Source organism: Pleurodeles waltl, chromosome 4_1 (assembly GCF_031143425.1).
Source record: "Pleurodeles waltl isolate 20211129_DDA chromosome 4_1, aPleWal1.hap1.20221129, whole genome shotgun sequence".
NCBI classification, from domain to species: domain Eukaryota; kingdom Metazoa; phylum Chordata; class Amphibia; order Caudata; family Salamandridae; genus Pleurodeles; species Pleurodeles waltl.
This window is the reverse complement of record NC_090442.1, coordinates 572989944-573011841: the sequence shown is the minus strand read 5'-3', so window position 1 is coordinate 573011841 and position 21898 is coordinate 572989944. Positions and strand designations below refer to the sequence as shown.

Below are 21898 nucleotides of genomic sequence, written 5' to 3'. Positions count from 1 at the left end.
TTAAGGGGTGGGAAGGAATGAGAGGAAGAAGGGCCATTTTGGACTGCACCTTCCCTGTCACTATACTTAGCCAACAAAAACAATCCCGACCAAATGAAATTATCTATAGAATATGGTATACATCATCTGTCAAGTGAATGTGTTCTAAATGGTGTGAGGATATTTTAAAAAATGTTAGGAAAGCCCTCACAAACCAACTTAGGTGTCTTTCATCATAGGGTTGCCTCATTTGTCAGAAATAATTATTGTGATGAACAGGCTCGCTGTGATTATAGGGAGTACTTTTAATTACGGTGGTGATAGTGTGGGAATCTCACATATTGGACTAAACTGCCTCCAATGTTCTCAAGGGGAATCCTCTAATAGTAGAGAGCCAAGGAGATGGTTAAAATTAGAGTCATGATGCCTAAGAGGGTAGAAGCATAATTAATTCGTCCTTCATCAATAGGTCAATGTGTTTCTGCCAATTACTGGACCCAGGCTCGGACGTTGGCTTTCATCAGGAGTAGGATCTCTCTAAAATTTGACAATAATTCCGACACAAACAACAGGTACATATTCATCTCTATTAGATTTCATACCAAGGTATATTCATGTTTAGCGAATTTCTAGAATGTGAAGTCATATCAAATAAAATGTAGAAATGAAAACATGCACAAGACAGGAACGTAAAATGCTCCTTTTCCGCCTCTCTCAGTAACTTGACCTTAAACATATAATGCTTAAAATGTTTTTTGTTTTATGATAGCTATTACCTCAGCCCATAGACTTGGGGAACTGGGCTCTTGGTCAGCAAGACCCCAGTATTTACAAATATTTCCATGCAGACTAGCCTTTTGCCTGGGTCCTCAATGTGCCCAAGGTGTTGATCTCTTTTCACCAAAAACAAGAGGTTACCCCTTCCTTCATGTTTTCCTTCTCCTATTTCCTACAAACAAGAGTCCTAGCAAACACTGGATGTAGTCAGAGTTGTCAAGATTTTTCTTACCAGATCGCAGGACTACAGACAAAAACCATTCTGTAAATGTTGGTACCTTTATACACATCAGTCCCCAGCCTACAATACGGAATCACGGATTGACCTGCTCTGTTTGCCTGCATCTGATCTTCTGTCTCTGTTGTCTATTCGGATCCTCCCGCACAGCTTATCTGATCATGCCTTCCTCTCTTCCTCTTTACTGATTGGGGCGCCCAACTGTCTGGAGATGTCTGGAGATTTAGCACATGTAGCACCTTTGTAGAGAAGGAACTGCAGGCTTTTTTTCAAAGTAACATGGGCTCTTTTTCTTCTGCCGCAATGCTGTGGACAGCGGGTAAACTAATCCTGACGGGAATATTCAAGAGCTATGTGCGACAACAGGAATCAATGCAACATGCGCAGGTGACAGGTCTAGAATCTTAACTTCTCACCTCGAAGTGCAGGCCCATAGCTCCAACATAGATGACGTAAACTGCCTAATGGCAATAACACAGTCTAAATATATATATATATATATATATATATATATATATATATATATATATATATATGAATCGGGAGACAAATCCGGGAAACTATTATACTAGTTGGTGACCCCCAATGTCTCTACTAGAATAGTGCCTGCCACCAGAGATTTAGCGGGTAATCTCCTGGAAGACCTACCAGCGATTGCTCAAGTTTTCACTGCATTTTATCACGACCTTTATGAAGGGTGCCCATCCCCTCTTCACCCCTCAGAGACTGACAGACCCCCTCCTCTGGAAAATCCCTTTACTCACAATCCCATGTTTTCTAATCTGCAATTTAAAACCACCTTTAACAGCTGAAGAGGTCGACGAGGCCATATTCGAACTCCGATCGGGGAAAAACACCATCCGGATGGCTTCCCCATCAAATATTACAAAAAGTACCCTACTATTCTGACGCCCCACCTGTTGGCTCTCTATATGGAGGCGTTACAACAGGAATCATATCCCCAGATCTCTACTGTGCCACTATCGTTGCCATTCCCAAGTTTTCACGCCAGGTAGAAGTACCCGCCATTGTATTCATCAAATACTGCTAGTTCTCTCCCAAACACACCGCCTGGTTCATAATCTAGCGTTCTCCTTGTAGACTTTCATAAGGCTTTCCATACGGTCTCCAGGTCCTTCCTCAATGCTGTCATACTACAAGCAGGACTGGGCCCACTATTCCAAAGAATGGTGCGTCTCCTCTACGGTACCCCCAATGCTCGAGTCCATGATAATGGAGCTTTATCCCCTTCATTTCTGATCTGTTGAGGCACACCACATACCTGCCCCCTGTCCCCATTACTACTCACCTTAAGTATTGAACCGCTGGCCCGTCTGACATGCTGTGATGCTCAAATCTTAGCCTGGCAATGAGAAAGGGGATGTGAAAATCGGCTATGTCTCTATTCTATTCTGACAATATTCTCCTTTTCATCAGAGACCCATTAACCTCTGGTCCCCGTTGACTGGATATCCTCCATCTTTATGGAGAGGTCTCTGGTCTAATGTGTGTAAATCCCTGCTGGTGGAAGTGACTAGGGATGCTGTGAGGCGACACTGGTGTTCCACTATACCTCTCTGGTGGAACTCCTGTGTGTATCTGGGGATTCATATTTCATGCCTCCCAATACTTGGCCTGTTCCCATAACTTTCAACCCCTGGCTTCGTCTCTCAACCGTGAGGTGCACAGCTAGGGACGACTACCCCTTAACTTGCACTCTTTAAAGTGATGTCCCCAAATATCTATCTGTTCTGGAAAAATGTCCCTATCCAAACCCCTGTGAGTGGTTCCATTCTCTGACCTCAAGCCTGACATCTTTTGTATGGGCCGGTAAGCGCCACCATGAGGTGTTCATCTCAACACGAAGTCCCCCTTTGATGGTGGGCTCAGCATGTCTGGCATCTGTGGTTACTATCTAGTAACACATTTTGTGTCCATAAAGTGGTTTGCAGGGGAATGGGATGACCCTGTATACCGCCTAAAACGTCATCTTCTAGGCTTTGAGGGTTTCTTGATTTGCTTTACAGGGGCTGAATGCCTGTATCAACACTATCCTGCACCTCTGTGGTGGTACTTTGCAGAAGGGAGGTGCTGCGCCTTATCCAATTGAACCGCCGTCTGACTGAACTGACCCCTCTGGTGGGGCATATGGCTTCAACAGGTATCAAGCCTCAAAGGCTTTGCCCAATGGGACCAAATTGGAGTTACGTACTTGGGAGACATCCAATGATGGGGGATTCTGAAGTCCTTTAAAAAATTGAGAGATCGTTACGCTTTATCCCACACACAATTCTTCCGCTTCCTTCAGTTACGACAAGCTCTGCAGACCACCTCCCACTAGATGCCCAACTCCATGCTGCAGCCCACTAAAGGCCACAATCTTCATGGGACGCATGGTCAAGGGAGCAGTATCTGTGATTTATCGCTCCTGGATTATCATCACTCCCAATGGCTTCTCTTTGGTGGTGGTGGGAGGGTTGGATAGGCGAGCTAGATGACGATGATTGGAGGGAGGCATGCCTAGCCCCTAGGAAGCTGGTGATGTCTTCACGACTGCAGATTGTCCAGATCAACTACCTACATGCAACTTACCTGTCCCACATTGCATACAATGGATGGCCGCTTTATCACTGTTAGACCTGGCAGCTTATTGGCTTGTCTCCCATGTCTTTTTTGCCTTCTGAAGTCCTGTTTTTATGGTTTACTAGACTCTATTTTTGCTGGTTTATTGTCTCTGCACACTTTACCACTGCTGATCAGTGCTAAAGTGCAAGTGTGCCCTATGTAAATTGTACTGTTGATTGGTTTATCCATGATTCTCATATCTGATTTACTGCTAAGTCCCTAGTAAAGTCCACTAGAGGTGCCCAGGGCCTGTAAATCAAATGCTACTAGTGGGCCTGCAGCACTGGTTGTGCCACCCACATTAATAGCCCAGTAAACATGGCTCGGACCTGTAACTGCAGTTTCTGTGTGTGCAGATGTAAAACTGCCAATTCGACTTGCCAAGTGTACCCACTTGCCAGGCCTAAACCTTCCCCTTTGGTACATGTAAGGCACCCATAAAGCAGGCCCTAGTTAGCCCAATGGGCAGGGTACAGTGTATTTAAAAGGGTAGGACATGTACTGGTGTGTTTTACATGTCCTAACAGTGAAATACTGCCAAATTCGGATGTCACTTTTGCAAGGCTTATCTCTTTCACAGGTTAACATGGGGGCTGCCTTTTAACAACTTTAAAGCACAGATTCCCTTTGAGAGCAGATGAAAATGTGGAGTTTAGGGTCTCTGAACTCACAATTTAAAAATACATATTTTAGCGAAGTTGGTTTTTAAATTGTCTGTTTGAAAATGCCACTTTTAGAAAGTTGGCATTTTCATGCTTAAACCATTCTGTGGCTCTGCCTGTTTGTGGATTGTCTGTCTGGGTCAGTTTGACAGTAGCGCTGTTTTGCACCTCTTTAGACAGTGACACAAAAGTGGGCGGGTGTAGCCTGCATATCCTGATGAGCCATCTGAGAAAGAGTGGAGGGAGGAGTGGTCACTTACACCTGAAAGGACTGTGCCTGCCCTCGTACAAGGCAGTCTTCAACCCCTTGGTGTGTGGCTGGGGCCTGGCCTGGACAAGGAAGGATCTTGCAAACACTTGAGACTTTGCTTTGAAGTTTGACAACTTCAAAGGCAGAAAGGGGTATAAGTAGTAGACCCAAAACCCCAGACTTTTAGAAACTTTCTGGAATCAAAAGAAATCTCTACCCGGGAGAAGAGCTGAAGGAGAAGTACTGTCCCTTTGCTTTGCTGCTTTGTTGGACTGGCCAGCAGTTGCTGCTTCTGCCTGAAAAGAGTGGACTGGGTAAACATTGCTGTGTGTCCTGCTTGAGATTAATTCTCCAAGGGCTTGGAGTAGAGCTTGCCTCCTGTCTCAAGGGACACCAAAGACTTTAGTTTCCTCGACCAGCAACACTGTGTGTTTTGTGATGTTCAAGAGGAGAAACAACCTCGCCTCCGCAGTCCTGCACCGTGACCTGCAGACATGGCATGGAGCCGCACTGCCCCGCTTCACACTGCAAACTTCGTCACACTGCCACCGCTCGCACCGCGAACTGTGGGCCCCACACTCCGGCATCGCCTGCTCACACCGCAGCCTGGGCACCCCCGACGACGACGCTCCTGCTGACACCAGCGCCACTGCCTGCACCGTGGTCTGTGGACACCGCTTGTGAGGTACGCAAAGCACCGTCCCGTCCTGCACTGCAGCCCTAATCCACTGACGCCAGCACCATTGACTCCAATGTTGTCACCAGGCATCCCTGTCTGCACCATGGCCTGTGGACACTGCTCATGAGGGTCACGAAGCACCGTCCCGCACCGCTGGCTTGGGCCTACCGACAAAAGAGGTTCATCGACGACGACGACACTGCCTGCACCATGACCTGGTGACACCGCACGTCACACCACTCTGCTTCACACCGCAGCCCTGGTCTCACCAACGCCGCTGGACGCTGTCACCAAGCCACTGCCTGTACAGTGACCTGTGGGCACTGTACATCGCATCACAAAGAAAAGAGGGAATCTGAAGTCTCAAGCCACACTACATTGTGCTCGGGGGGGTTAAAGCCTGCCCAGTAAAGATTTAATAATTTTAATCAAAGGTTTTCATGCTTCTGATCTTGGTGACAATTTGATTCACGAATGCCTGGAGGATACCTAATGAAAGACAATATGCATTTTTGTTAAATTAAAGCTCTGTACATATCTGGCAATTAAGAAAAATGAAAAAAAAACTCACAGGAGAATTTGGTACTGTTCACGAGTTCTGTAAGTGGGATGATTTGATTACTGTTGAAGTATCAAAAGAAAGGCCCATAGCAGCGTTCCACTGCTTTCGAGCTAGGTTGGCATTCTAGAAATACTAGCAGATAACGCATACAAGCAAGAGCATTTACTTTTGTGTGCTGGACTAAACTTGGTGACAATGTTATATACATACACTGACTGGTTGATAAGTGTGTTGGTAAGTCGAAAGGCTTTGGTCTACCAACCTGGTTGGAATTAGTGCTGAAACACCCACTGCGGAAGACAGGGCACACGTTGAGGGTACACACTTGTAGACGGCCTCTACCCACTCGTTTCACAGGGTGGACCCATCTACCCTGTTAAAATACTGGACCCCAAAAAAACATGCTAAACATATCCGGTGTAATTTTCAGCAGTGCATGCACGTTGTCTGCTTTCATTCCATGCAGGCAGGGAAGGGACGTATCAGATTCCATCTGGGTCCATAGCAAAGGCTGAACTTAAGGGATCATCAGGCCTCCTTTGGTTGGAGTATCCTGGCTGGGAGATATGGGGAACCTCACACCTAAGTGCAGTGGAGGGGAAACAAAGGCATACAGCTTTCACGCTGTTGACTTTGTTCAGCCCATGTACATAAGAGATATGCATGCACTGTAAGAAGGTAAGGTATGTTGGTCTGTCCCAATTTTTACACAAACAATTTAAATACCACACTTTTGTTTTATTTATTTTTTAGTAATACAGAGCTCTACTCAGCCCAGTGTAAGATATCAGAGTGCTTTACATCATACGTACATATTATACATTGACAATAAACCATATGTGTATAAATCAATGTGTAGGATGTCCTACATAAGACAGTAAGGGTTCCCATGTGTAGGAGCTACATTTCCTTCATAGCTCACTGTGCTATATTAGAAAGCTTACAACGTATGAAGTACAAGTAACAAAAGGTTAAAAGTAGTACCCCACATAACCATTTACATAAAACAGAATTCTGTCACCTGCATGTTGCATAATGTGTTTTTCAGGAGACATATTAAACCTCTTTCCTACTTTGATTCAAAACTGGGACCAGACCAAATACAGATCTTTCCAGCAAATATGTTCATCTCCAGAGTTATTTTACCATTATTATCATTCCCTGAGATTTAGTTGGCAAACAAAGATCTCTGCAGCAGGTGCCTTAAAACCATAAGATATTTTAAAATGCAGACTTTGTAACCAATTAAGCAGAACAAAGTTACTGCCACGTTTCTCCTTGTTGGTTTTAAAAAATTAATGTATAAGTTGAGGCCTAGATTTTGCGTCAGGGCTGTATCACGTTTTTGGCACTAACCAGATGCAAAATCTAATTTGTTAAATATTGTTACGTGTTCAAATGTACTCATGATAGACCTGACACATGTATAAGGTCTTAAGAGCTGATGTCACTTCCTATGACTTCATGGGTTGTGATGCCATTTCCTGTGATGCCACATGCGATGTCACGCACCGTGATGTCATGCAGCATGGCGTCACTTGCGTACTCCCTAGCTTGGTTAGTCAACCCACTTCTTTTTCAGGACTTGTGCCCTGGCGGAAGAAACTGATAACGCAATGACCCAACTACGATCTAAATTCCTCTCTCCTTATACACATTAATCTCCAGTTACTAACCACGTAACAGACATTAATGAAATGTTTTTCGAAAATACGAGACATAAATGTAGCATTTCAGCTATAATATGTCAATAGAATGTGGATTTAATGCAGCTTCTTCCTCAGTATGTTGAACATTTCCTTGCAAAAAAAGCCAGCTCTGAAGTCAATAGGCTACACGGGCTGCGTGTACTTACAGAACTGTTTTTCTTGATGAGACAAAACACGTTGCTAAGGATACGTGCGCACATTACGAGATCTTTCTGCTCCTGCAAGTGCATGTGGAGGTGGTGTAACACTACTGGCAGGAGAATACATCGGGAATCTGCAAAACACAAGAGAGGGGACAAATGAGCAACGCCCACGTGGTATTTTTCGCGAAAGAAAGCATCTAAAGGGACTTCCATTCATGCATCGTCTATTTATATACACTCTCGCATACAGTGCAATGGTAACGAAACAGGTCGTGGAAATGATTAAGGATCAACAATGATGGACCGGAAAGAAACAATGTTTCATTTACATAGATAACAATGACAAATGTTCTAATGGTTTGTAAAGTCCACCTCTGTTAACTATAAAAGTCAAAGGATATCTGGCATTCTTTACTGAGACTTTAGTATTTTTTCAAAAATGTTCATAATTTTCATACAGATGACGTCAGGCAACACCAAAAGTACGAAAGAAAAAAAATAAAACAGGTAAGAAGTCATTCTGAATCTTAAATTGCAGTTCAGGCTTTATTTAGATAGCCAGTCTTAGTATTTACGGTGGTGATTGGCGGTGGGGGCAGGGCGTAGGAGCTGCTGTATGAAGGGTAGACTATTGCTCCCTCAGTCTTCTTTCAGTATTTCATTTGCATACTCCTGGCCATGCAGAGTTCAAGGATACACAAGCTGTCAAAGCCTTGGCCTACCTCTGCCGCCTCAAAGGTCAAGCAACAAGAAAGCAGACAATTGGTTCACTACATACAGCAACATGGCACAGTGTTCTGGAAAGATACTGGACCAAGGGGTACCTGCAGGATCTAGTACCAGTCAAATCCACAATCGTGTCTTATGCAAAAGCACTGGCATTACTCAGACTGGACTGCTGAAAAATTTACTTCTCTGGCCTGATGTGCTGAGTTGCAACTGACCCACATCCATGTAACTCCAGCCCTTGGGATGCAAATGTCAAGACCGCATCACAATTACTAACACAAGTCAGCAGTGTCTGACTCTCACCCAAGCAATGGAACTTCAAAATACTGTGTATAGTTAAAAGATCAACTTGGTCTCAAGGGGCTACTCTCCAAAATATATAGAAAGCTGATTTGAACAAAAAGTGGGTTTAAGGAAACATTAGCCTGCGGTGCTGGAGTTGAAATTACAGCAGCCATGGGATGGATAACTCAAAATAATAGGGTAGTCAACTAGCCAAACAGTGGCGTAACACAAAATGGCGCCCCACCTCTTGTAGAACATGAAGAGGGACCCCCAAAGTCTTCCATATCTCAGAGATATTCATTGGTCCTGGGTTGAAGGGTTGAGGGGCTCCCTATGCAGCATGGGCTGCAGGGGCCTGTGTTACACCCATGCAGCCCAACACACGAAGCTCACTGCCAAAATACTCACTGCCTAGGGCTACAGAGCCCACATAACTGCAATTCATTAAATTATTCTCATCACTTTCCATGGGAGCTCATGCATTGCCATTACTGAAATGCTGAGACCAGCTACCCAGTATAGCCCCTGGCAAGCATTACCAATATCTGTGCATATTTATGATGAACTAGCCGTGGCATACATAACTGTAACAGAGCTACACAGTTGGTCGTGACAATCCGATGCCACCATTACACTTACCTGCAGAAATGTTCCAAGTAACAAACATGAGGAAAGAGTAGTAGTAGGGATTATGTGACCAAATGGTTTTGTTTAAGGGGTGGGGCCCTGACTTCTGAAACGCGCACCCTCTGCTGATTCACAATTAAAATTGGGTTTATTTGATTGAGAAATCAATTCAAACAGGTTGAAACGGGTTTTAGATTTAGTTACACAATGTGTATAGTCCTGCTTATGGCAAAGTGAAAAATGCAAGGGATTTCAAATAAACCTGAATGTTTTAGATGTTCATTTGATACAATTCATGAAAAGATGGTCAAAGAAAAGGAATGAGCGATTTCATATTTTATGCTACTGCACAGCAAATTGGCATATTTGATTAACTTTCAGTTATGTGGGCATTACACTTGGTGTGGTTGGTTTCGAACAGTTCACGCAAATATCACAAGTGTTCTTAACAACAGTGGTATGGAGTTGCACAGCATAAGACCAGCCTCAGAGAATCCACGCCCATCTTCGGAAGGAATATATTATTGTAGAATATGTGACAGAAAGTGAGATGAAGGGCACAATTCTCTTGGTGGCAGATCTAATGGTAGACAGGCAGGTGGGTCGGAGCCTGCCTTACCAACTGTTGTCCATAATGTACATAATATTGCAGTTGATGCAGGGAGAAATCAACACAAGGTGGGGGGCTTTTCACAAGGTCATGGTTTGTTTACATGGCTCCATCTTGATTTTATGGCAAGGCACTGAGGCCAATATTATGCCTCACTATTTAGTGCCACACACACAGCACAAACTTAGAACTTTAACATTAGAATAAGAATCTTCACAACAGTGGTTCCCAACCTGTGGTCCAGGGACCTCTGGGGGTCCATGAAGGCTCTTCAGAGGGACAGCCACAGCTTAGAAAATTAAGTAATATCAACAGATCAGGTCCCCAGCTTTCAATCATGACTCAGTGGGATGTCCCCACATTACAGTAATGATGCATTGGCGGCCCCTGGGTTCCAGTAATGATAAAGTGGAGGGCCACAGAAGCCAAAAGGTTGGGAACCACTGCTTTACAACATTCCGATCATGTTTAAAACCCAGAATAAAATCATGAATTTCTACCCACCCATGCTGTGGAAAATCTGAATTTCTAAGCTGGTACACTTTTTGAATAGTGAGATAGATTTGATGGGGGTGGTTTACAAAGCTATTGTCGACTGAGGTCCAGAATGCTAACTGATAGACTGTGGTAGCAACACAGTTCTCGTTCTGACTGTATATGTCCTTGATTGGTTTGCATCTTTTTCAGAAGTCAACATTTTGCGAGTGGAAGGAGAAATCTATGAGCACAGCTCACCCTCCTGCGTTAGCGTTTCCTCTCAGCAGCTGTCAGGCACAGTGTCAGCCACTGTACAAGATAAAATTAATGAGTCCTGCTAACAGCACAATAATTAACAACCCGAGCCATCAGTCACTTTGGCCCAATTTCTTTGCATAGAATAAAATTAGCTGACTACTTCGAATGCAAATTCGGGAGTTAAATACATGCACAACAGGAAACAAGGGTATGTATTCTCTGCTTCTTTGCACCTATATGACCAGTGAAATTTACAGAAAGGATGGGGAAGTGCATGGCGTTCAGACCTTCATCACCGCAGTTTCAGGCAGTCACTGAACTGGTACCAGTGACCACAACAAAACATAAAACCGAGTAAATCTGCCTTTTTCGCGGGAAAGCAAACGGGAAGCTAATACCAGAGTGCTGGACCTGCACTTCACACTACAACCACCCACCAACAAACTCTCAAAAATTCCTGCAGCCCCTCTCTGGTTGCTATGGTTCCGCAATACTCTTCAAAGTCTGACAAACCCACGCACATTGAATATAATTGTGCAATGTCTACTTTGGCTATTAACTCTTCCATGACTTGTATTCATGTCGCCCATCCATGCATTCACATCAGCTAGAATAATGCACAGTTTTCCCCGAAATATTGTACTTCTGAACAACACATTTGTCAAATATAAATACCTTACACACATTACCAAAATGAAGAAGTGACTAATCTGCACCACTAGTCCTCGCTCATCTTCTTCACTCGGTGGCAGTCTTGTAGCCTGCCCGAGCACTGCAAACTGCGTCTGATAGCCTGCCCGAGCACTGCAAACCCAGACTGTCTTAAATAACAGGCTCTTGAAGGCTAGACTGCTAAGACGGCGGAGTGCGCATGAAGTGTCAATGAAAGTCAGGGAAAGGAATGAAGTATGAAATAAAACGAAATGACATGCAATATATACTACTCTATACGTGCTTGATCGCCACACATTAACTAATTCCCCCAAAAAATGCTAGGAAGAGGGACTGGAAGAACACAAGAATGACAAAGAATGGGCAAGAGGCCAATGTATTCCTGACCCACTGATGAATCTATGCCTCATGAAATACACTGACCCAGCGGAATATTTTGAGCCAGTTGATGGCTTTGTGTGTTGTAGTTATAGGGATTATTTTACTGTATGGGTACATGTCATCCTTCACATGACTGTGAGGGTGTCACAAGGCCTAATTACAGACCTCACATATCTCTCTTGCCGGGGAATAAGATGAAGGTGGTTGATGGATCATATTGTCATATGATCCCTCAATATGGCAAAGTTCTACCATATTACCTACCTAAACACAAGGATCAGTGTGTCACTTTCAGCAGAAGAAACAGCAATTTAGGCAATTTGAAAGAGTGGAAGAGAGCTTACTGGCCTCTCCAGTACAGGAAGAGCTGCAGGCAATGATTCAGGAGAAAGCTTACACCATTGTCATAGCAAAGTCATCTCAGAGACATGGTGTCTTCCTGAAGAAAAGCGGAGCTTGGTCTTAAAGAGTGACAGGGACAAGGGTCCTGGTATAATCCAACATTTATCTATTAAAATCGCAAAGGAATGGCAGAGGAGAATTAAGAGGAAAAAGCCCAGTCCTGTGTGAAAGAGTTAGGTACAGATTGTTCCTGTTAAAAGAGACGGACACGCCGATTAGTTCTTGATGATCATGGGGACAGACAAGGAATATCCTGATTATACCTGTATTTGAAAGCAAGGGGGGTTGTGAGGACAACTGGGGAAAGTTAGGGATGGAGAGGAGAAGGGGACCCGACAAAGCCTTTCTCGATAAGACCTCCTGTATTGGCAAGAGGTCTGGAGTCCCTCAATGGACTACAAAAAGCGAGAGAGAGAGAGAGAAGGAAAAGGCCCAACTAATGATGAATTCTCTGGCTACTAAATAGCGTTTTCCACAGACTAGGAGCTTCTCAAAGACTGAGATTCAATTACTAATGGGCAACTCCATAGACCAACAACTATTATGTGACTGATCTGAAAACTAAGGGATTGAAAAACGTGAAGTAATGCTTGTTATATGAATACTTAAAAGAATCGATCAATAAATAAATAGTCTAGCACAAACAATCCTTGGGAACTCTATTTTTTAAGAAACTGCCACCGTATTAAAGCCAAGACCAACTGGTCAACAACAACTGATCATTCAGAAGTAACGCTGACAGGAGACTGTACCTCTGCCAACTGGCATTCCAGATATGGTGATTGGTTACCCCAGCCCTATCTTATCTGTGCATGCATGTACACAAACAAGGAGTGGCAAGCAGTGGAAGTGAGGGAGTGATACTGGGAAAAAGTGACAGAAATGTGAATGGGCCATTGTGTTAGAGACTACCAGGCCACAATTCCTGGGTATGCACAAAGCATACTTCACCAGAAGCAAGCTTAGAAATGTGATACATGCATAAAAATCTTTTCATGTTCGAGTCATTTGATTAATTGTCATCAAGCAACTCATAAGCACCCGGAGAAGGGCAGTCAGAGAGAATAACCAATTGATGCTGTGAGTTTACACTGGGCGAAGTTGTAAAATTATTTTGTAAAGAAGTATAAACTATGTTCAAGGGGCTACTGGCCTCATTTCATCCCAGGGAGAGATACACTCTAAAATTGCCTCTGCTTCTCTACTTTCTTTTATGTAATAAGCTCTACGAGTACAGAAGTCAACGTTCTTTTTGCAAGCCTCTACCTCATTTGCAAGGACGAATGCAAATGATCAGCCAAGACAGAGGGGTAATCGCTTTTTCCAGTGCATAATAATAACAAAGCACCCATTCAGTCAAAACAACAGTGAGCGGTCCCACATAAAAAATGTAAAGAGCCTTTCAATTAAGTCTGATATCATGGGAGCGATCTCAGTCCTTCTTAATTATCTGGTCTGAGACCTCCTGATAGAACATTTATCCCCCAGGTTCAGGAGGTGGTCAGATGGATTGACCAGTTATAATTTTACAGATGAGTATACACCTGGAGCAGGGAATGCAATGGCAGATTGTCTCTGTAGACTGCTGTGAGAAAGTAGCCTCTTTCTAGCCTTGTTACCCCCACTTTTGGCCTGTTTGTGAGTGTATGTCAGGGTGTTTTCACTGTCTCACTGGGATCCTGCTAGCCAGGGCCCAGTGCTCATAGTGAAAACCCTATGTTTTCAGTATGTTTGTTATGTGTCACTGGGACCCTACTAGTCAGGACCCCAGTGCTCATAAATTTGTGACCTATATGTATGTGTTCCTGTGTGATGCCTAACTGTCTCACTGAGGCTCTGCTAACCAGAACCTCAGTGGTTATGCTCTCTCTTTACAAATTGTCACTAACAGGCTAGTGACCAATTTCACAAATTTACATTGGCATACTGGAACACCCTTATAATTCCCTAGTATATGGTACTGAGGTACCCAGGGTATTGGGGTTCCAGGAGATCCCTATGGGCTGCAGCATTTCTTGTGCCACCCATAGGGAGCTCTGACAATTCTTACACAGGCCTGCCACTGCAGCCTGAGTGAAATAACGTCCACGTTATTTCACAGCCATTTACCACTGCACTTAAGTAACTTATAAGTCACCTATATGTCTAACCTTTACATGGTAAAGGTTGGGTGCTATGTTACTTAGTGTGTGGGCACCCTGGCACTAGCCAAGGTGCCCCCACATTGTTCAGGGCAAATTCCCCGGAATTTCTGAGTACGGGGACACCATTACACGCGTGCACTATACATATGGCACGACATATGTATAGCGTCACAATGGTAACTCCGAACATGGCCATGTAACATGTCTAAGATCATGGAATTGTCACCCCAATGCCATTCTGGCATTGGGGAGACAATTCCATAATCCCCCGAGTCTCTAGCTCAGACCCGGGTACTGACAAACTACCTTTCCCGGGGTTTCACTGCAGCTGCTGCCAACCCCTCAGACAGGTTTCTGCCCTCCTGGGGTCCAGCCAGGCTTGGCCCAGGAAGGCAGAACAAAGGACTTCCTCAGAGAGAGGGTGTTACGCCCTCTCCCTTTGGAATAAGGTGTCAGGGCTGGGGAGGAGTAGCCTCCCCCAGCCTCTGGAAATGCTTTGATGGGCACAGATGGTGCCCATCTCTGCATAAGCCAGTCTACACCGGTTCAGGGATCCCCCAGCCCTGTTCTGGCGCGAAACTGGACAAAGGAAAGGGGAGTGACCACTCCCCTGACCTGCACCTCCCCTGGGAGGTCCCCAGAGCTCCTCCAGTGTGCTCCAGACCTCTGCCATCTTGGAAACAGAGGTGCTGCTGGCACACTGGACTGCTCTGAGTGGCCAGGGCCAGCAGGTGACGTCAGAGACTCCTTCTGATAGGCTCCTCCAGGTGTTGCTAGCCTATCCACTCTTCTAAGTAGCCAAACCTCCTTTTCTGGCTATTTAGGGTCTCTGCTTTGGGGAATTCTTTAGATAACGAATGCAAGAGCTCATCAGAGTTCCTCTGCATCTCTCTCTTCACCTTCTGCCAAGGAATCGACTGCTGACCGTGCTGGAAGCCTGCAAAACTGCAACAAAGTAGCAAAGACGACTACTGCGACCTTGTAACGCTGATCCTGCCACCTTCTCGACTGTTTTCCTGGTGGTGCATGCTGTGGGGGTAGTCTGCCTCCTCTCTGCATGAGAAGCTCCGAAGAAATCTCCAGTGGGTCGACGGAATCTTCCCCCTGCAACCGCAGGCACCAAAGAACTGCATCACCGGTCCTCTGGGTCTCCTCTCAGCACGACGAGCGAGGTCCCTTGAACTCAGCAACTCTGTCCAAGTGACTCCCACAGTCCAGTGACTCTTCAGTCCAAGTTTGGTGGAGGTAAGTCCTTGCCTCCCCACGCTAGACTGCATTGCTGGGTACCGCGTGATTTGCAGCTACTCCGGCTCCTGTGCACTCTTCCAGGATTTCCTTTGTGCACAACCAAGCCTGGGTCCCCGGCACTCTAACCTGCAGTGCACGACCTCCTGAGTTGTCCTCCGGCGTCGTGGGACCTTCCTTTGTGACTTCGGGTGAGCTCCGGTTCACTCCACTTCGTAGTGCCTGTTCCTGCACTTCTGCGGGTGCTGTTTGCTTCTGAGTGGGCTCTTTGTATTGCTGGACGCCCCCTCTGTCTCCTCACATAATTGGCGACATCCTGGTCCCTCCTGGGCCACAGCAGCATCCAAAAGCCCTAACCGCGACCCTTGCAGCTAGGAAGGCTTGTTTGAGGTCTTTCTGCCCTGAAACACCTCTGCAAGCTTCCTCACGACGTGGGACATCCATCCTCCAAGGGGGAAGTTTCTAGCCCTTGTCGTTCTTGCAGAATCCACAGCTTCTACCATCCGGTGGCAGCTTCTTTGCACCCACAGCTGGCATTTCCTGGGCATCTGCCCACTCCCGACTTGATCGTGACTCTTGGACTTGGTCCCCTTGTTCCACAGGTACTCTCGTCAGGAAATCCATCGTTGTTGCATTGCTGGTGTTGGTCTTCCTTGCAGAATTCCCCTATCACGACTTCTGTGCTCTTTGGGGAACTTAGGTGCACTTTGCACCCACTTTTCAGGGTCTTGGGGTGGGCTATTTTTCTAACCCTCACTGTTTTCTTACAGTCCCAGCGACCCTCTACAAGGTTACATAGGTTTGGGGTCCATTCGTGATTCGCATTCCACTTCTAGAGTATATGGTTTGTGTTGCCCCTATCCCTATGTGCCCTCATTGCAATCTATTGTGACTGTACATTACTTGCATTGCTCTCTATTGCTATTATTGCATATTTTTGGTATTGTGTACATATATCTTGTGTATATTTGCTATCCTCATACTGAGGGTACTCACTGAGATACTTTGGCATATTGTCATAAAAATAAAGTACCTTTATTTTTAGTATATCTGTGTATTGTGTTTTCTTATGATATTGTGCATATGACACTAGTGGTGCTGTGGGAGCTTCACTCGTCTCCTAGTTCAGCCTAAGCTGCTCTGCTAAGCTACCTTTTCTATCAGCCTAATCTGCTAGACACCCCTCTACACTAATAAGGGATACCTGGACCTGGTGCAAGGTGTAAGTACCCTTTGGTACCCGCTACAAGCCAGGCCAGCCTCCTACAACTGGCGATCAACCAATGTGTAGATTTCTGTGAAGAAGTAGCTTTAGAATGGGTATGTGAATCAGCCCTGGAGGAAAGTGAGTGGGATAATGCTATTTCAAACCACTTAGAATTATCTACATTAAAGGAACTCATTGTAAGTGGTTGGCCAAACAAGAAAGATATACCAACTAATGTGGAATGATTTCTTTGTGGAGAAGACAAACTTAGCATTTGTGATGAGAAAGTGTTAAGGGGGAACGGGTGGTACCGCCTGATGTTTTGATACAGAAGTTAATTAACTTGTCTCATGAAAGACATTTAAGGAGAAATATGACCTAGGCTTGTTTGGGTGAATGGTACTGGTGACCAAGAATGAATCAAGAGGTTGAAGTGGTGCTACAGGACTGTTGGCATTGTGCGAATAATGACAAAACAAAGAAAACTCACACAGTACCTTTGTTACCTGTTGAAGTTCCAGTGGTGCCATGGACTAAGCTAGGTCTAGATATAGCAGGGCCATTTCCATCTTCTAGCCAATGATGAACAATATGTTATGCTGCTGGTAAGACTATACGTCTAAGTGGGTGGTCACGAAGTGTGTGGCTACGGTAAACACTAAAATATTAATCACATTTCTAAAAGAAGAATTTTCCAGGGAGAGTGTTATGAAAACTCTTATAACTGATAATGGGGAACAGTTTGCATCCCAAGAAATGAAAAATGTTCCTGAAGAATTGTCAATAACTCATTTTGAGACAGCGCTCTTTGCACCTCAAGCAAATGGCTTTGCAGAGAGTATGAATAAGATAATAAACGTTTTTGCACAGAGTATGCTCTTGAATAAGACTTCCCTGAAAGAAATGTTGAGAGGAATCAGGTTAGCCAGCAGGTAAGTACCCACGACTTGGAGGACATACCAGTGGGGATTAGATGGGCACTGGAGAGGCCACAAGTAGGCACCAAACACATCCTCAGCAGCACAGGGGCGGCCGGGTGCAGAGTGCAAACAGGACGTCGGATTTCCAATGCTGGTCTATGAGGGGAACCCGGGGGTCACTCAGAGGCTGCAGATGAGGTCAGGGGGGTGTCTCGGGCACACCACCGGGTGGACAGGGAGGAGGGTCACCTGTTGATCTTTGCTGCACCGGGTGTCGGTTTCTCCAAGGCCTGGGGGCTGCGGCTGAGGTGGGTCCTTAGGCGTTGGATATCTTCCTCCGGGGCTTCACGGTCAGGGGGGTCCTCGGGATTTCCTCTGCAGGTGTCGCCATGTAGGGGTGGAGTGGTCAACCCAGGGTGAACACTTACTCGGAATCGCCTGGGGACCCACTCTGGCTGGGTGGACCACCTGGACACCGGCTGTAGGCATCGAGTGCAGAGTGGTTAAGGACTCACGCATTCGGAGTAAGGCTGGAGTTCTTAAAAGTGGTTTCTTCTTCTTTTCTTCTTTAGACAGGCCCGCTATCCACGGGAGTTCTTGATCCTCTGTGATGTAGGCAGGCAGTCCTCTGGAGGTTTTTCCGAGGTCGCTGGACCTAGAGGATGCATCGCCTTTTTTTTGCAGGTTCTTTGAAGCAGTAGACAGGCCAGTAGGGCTGAGGCTGAGTCAGTTGTTGTCTCCTTTCCTTCTCCGCTGAGGTTTCAGATAAGCAGTCTTTCTTCTTCTTGTGAGATTGTCAGGAATCTGGTGAGCTGGGTTCAGGGAAGCCCTTAAATACAAGATTTAGTGGTGTTGCAGGGTCAGAGGGCAGTAAGTAGCCAATGGCTACTGTCCCTGAGGGTGGCTACACCCTCCTTCTGTCCACTCCCTTTGGTGAGGGGGCACATTCCTATCCCTATTGGTCCCTGTCCTCCAAACCAAGATGGAGGATTGTGGAGGGAGGGGGTCACTTTACCCCTGGATACCTTAGGGGTGGTCCCAGTTGAAGTGGTCACTCCTACTTGTTTTTCTTATGTTTCCCGCTGAACTGGCCTCCCAAAGTGGGGGCTTGTCCAGGGGGCGGGCATCTCCACTAGCTGGATTAACCTGGGGCACTGTAACACCAGGCCAGAGCCTTTGAGGCACACCACCAGGTGTTGCAGTTCCTGCAGTGGGGAGGTGTGAAGCACCTTCACCCAGAGCAGGCTTTGATTCTGGCCTTAGAGAGCACAAAGGCAATCACCCCAGGGGGTCAGAAACTCATCTGCTAGTCGCAGGCTGGCACAGACCAGTCAGTCCTTGCTAGTGGCAGGCTGGCACAGACCAGTCAGTCCTACACTAGAGGATTGGGTAAAATACAGGGGGCATCTCTAAGAAGCTCTGTGTGTGCATTTTTTTTACTAAATCCAACACTGGCATCAGTGGGGGTTTATTGTGCTGAGAAGTTTGATACCAATCTTCCCAGTATTCAGTGAAGCATTATGGAACTGTGGAGTTCGTAATGACAGACCCCCAAACCATATACTTAATATGGTCACACTGCACTTAGAATGTCTAAGGACACTGTAGGGGCATATTGCTCATGCAGCTATGACCTCACCTGTGATATAGTGCACCCTGTCTTAGGACTGTAAGGCCTGCTAGAGGGGTGACTTACCTATGCCACAGGCAGTGGTTTGTAGGCATGGCACTCTGAGTCTTTTCTCCCCACCAGCACACGCAAGCTGTAAAGCAGTGTGCATGCACTGAGTGAGGGGTCCCTGAGAATGGCATAATACATGCTGCAGCCCTTAGGGACCTTCCCTGGCCACATGGCCCTTGGTACCAGGGGTACCTTTTAAAAGAGACTTTACCGTGTGCCAGGGCTGTGCCAATTGTGGAAACAAGGCACAGTTTTAGGGAAAGAACACTGGTGCTGGGGGCTGGTTAGAAGGGTCCCAGCACACTGTCAGTCAAGTCAGCATCAATACCACGCAAAAGGTGGGGGGATAACGGCAACAAGTCCTAGTTTCCAACACTTACCTTCAGTAATGATATATCTGGTAGAGACGTATTCTAGTTGCAGATTCCTTACCTTAGAATTTCTCCCAGGCGTCAAACTGGATCCGGAGATTTTTCTTCGAGCAGTACCCCTGCGTGCCGTTAGGTAGAGTCGGTCGACTCGCAGGCGTCATTGGCGTCATGGTCGCTGTGATGACATTGCGTCGTATTTAGGCACCACACCGGCGCACTGACGTCAGTTTCTTTTCACAACTTTCCACACCAGTAGCAGGGAGCCATGAAGAATACTGACAATGGTACGCCAAAACTAGAGCCCTTAAAGTAAAGTTACTGCCCCTAGATCTCAGTTCACAGTGCAGGGAGGATGGGCGGGTCCGGTAAGGAATCTGCAACTAGAATATGTCTCTACCAGATATATCGTTACCAAAGGTGAGTAACTTGTACATCAGATAGAGACTTCTAGTGGCAGATTCCTTACCTTAGAATAGATACCCAAGCAATACCATCCCCGGTGGTGGGCTGCGAACTAAGATCAAACCAAAAAGTCCTGCAGGACGAAACATCCAAAGTAGCCGTCTCTGCGGACATAGCTGTCCAGGCAGTAATACTTGGTGAACATATGTAAAGATGCCCAAGTTGTCGCTGTGCAGATATCCAGGGCTGGAACTCCACGTGCTAACGCTGTGGTAACAGCAGTTTATCTGGTTGAATGAGCAGGCAACCCCTCAGGGGGTTGCTTTTTCACCATGGCGTAGCAAATCTTGATGCAGAGGACTACCCATCACAAGATGGTCCTCTTCTAACCCGCCTTCCCTTTCTTCGCACCCACATAACCCACAAAGAGTTGATCGTCCACCCGGAAATCTTTGGTATGATTTAGGTAGAACACCAATGCTCTTTTTGAATCCAGACGGTGGAGTCACTCCTCCTTTGGTGGGGGGTAAGTAAGCAAGGTGGTAGATTGGCCTACGTGAAAAGGTGTCACCACTTTGGGAAGAAAGGAAGGATGCACTACAAGAAATGGTGGCTTCGAAGAGAGTGCCTGAAGCTCTCTCACTCTGCAAGCAGAGGTGATGGCAATCAAGAAGGCAGCTTAAGGGTCAAGAGCCGTAGATGACAGTTGTGGAGCAGCGGAAAGCAGCACACATGAGGTATGTGAGGACCAAGTTCAAATCCCACTGGGGCATTATGAATGGGACAGGAGGGAATATATGAGTGAGGCCTTTAAGAAACCTCCTAACAATGGGAGATTTGAATAGAGAAGGTTGGTCTGTGTAGGAAGCAGGCCTGGTGTGTGGTGGGTACCTAAGCTACTTACACCAGGTCAAGGTATCCCCTATTAGTGTAGTGTAGGCAGTGTCCAGAAGTCAGGCTCTCTACAGGTAGCTGTGGGTGAGCAGCCAAGGCTTATCTAGGAGACATGCAGAGCTCATGCAATACCAATATAGTCACACAGCACTTACACACATAAAAGAAAACACTCAGTGCTGCAAAAATAAAGGTACTTTATTTTAGTGACACAATACCAAAAAGTACTAGAGAGGGAACCTTCAAATAGGAGGTAACACACTAATACATATATTATATATATATATATATGCATATATATACCAGTTATCAGCAATAGGCATAGAGAGAGAGAGAAATCAGTGCAAATGCAGTTGGACAATAGTGACCCTAGAGGGAGCGCAAACCATATACTAAAAGAAATGGAATGCGAAAACAGGACCCCCACCTAGGTAAGTGCAATGTGTATAGGGAAGCTAGGGGTACTAGAAAACCCCAAATGTAAATACCACAATACCCCCAGCGATCAGGAAGAGAGGAGTAAGTTAGTGGATTTTCCCCAAACCATCCAAAAGGACGAAAATGAAGAAAATGCAACACCCAGACAAGACTGTAAGAGACGAGCAGTGTATCACTGAAGAGGAAGACCTGTAGAAGAAGGGGGCCAAGTCCAGTAATCACAGAAAAGTCCAGGAGGAGTAGGAGCTACTACCCACCCAGCTGTGGATGCAGGAGTTGGTCGACGGTGAGGTGAAGAAGGTCAGCACTGCAGCCCTGGAATCGGTGAAGAGTTCCTGAGGGATACAGACGACGTCCCACGCTGGAAGAAGAATTGCAGTCGGGTGTTGGTGCAGTAATTCGACCAGCAAGCCTTGGCAAAGGCAAATGTCGCAGTTGGCGAATAGTTGAGCTGCCGGGGACCATCGAGGCCCAGGAGGACTGATCCCAGGATGGGGAGTCACAGGGGACCCTCAGCGACACAGAGTCCAC

At 45.9% G+C, this 21898-nt stretch overlaps 1 protein-coding gene across 2 annotated transcripts in view; it reads right to left on the bottom strand.

Moving 5' to 3' along the window:
* DOCK4 (dedicator of cytokinesis 4) overlaps positions 1-21898 on the bottom strand; it is a 1300588-nt gene that overhangs the window by 518718 nt on the left and 759972 nt on the right. For both annotated transcript variants that reach the window (XM_069228963.1, XM_069228964.1), the window contains exon 24: positions 7628-7755. In XM_069228963.1, the coding sequence (XP_069085064.1) occupies positions 7628-7755 (128 nt within the window). The remainder of the gene's footprint in view (positions 1-7627; positions 7756-21898) is intronic.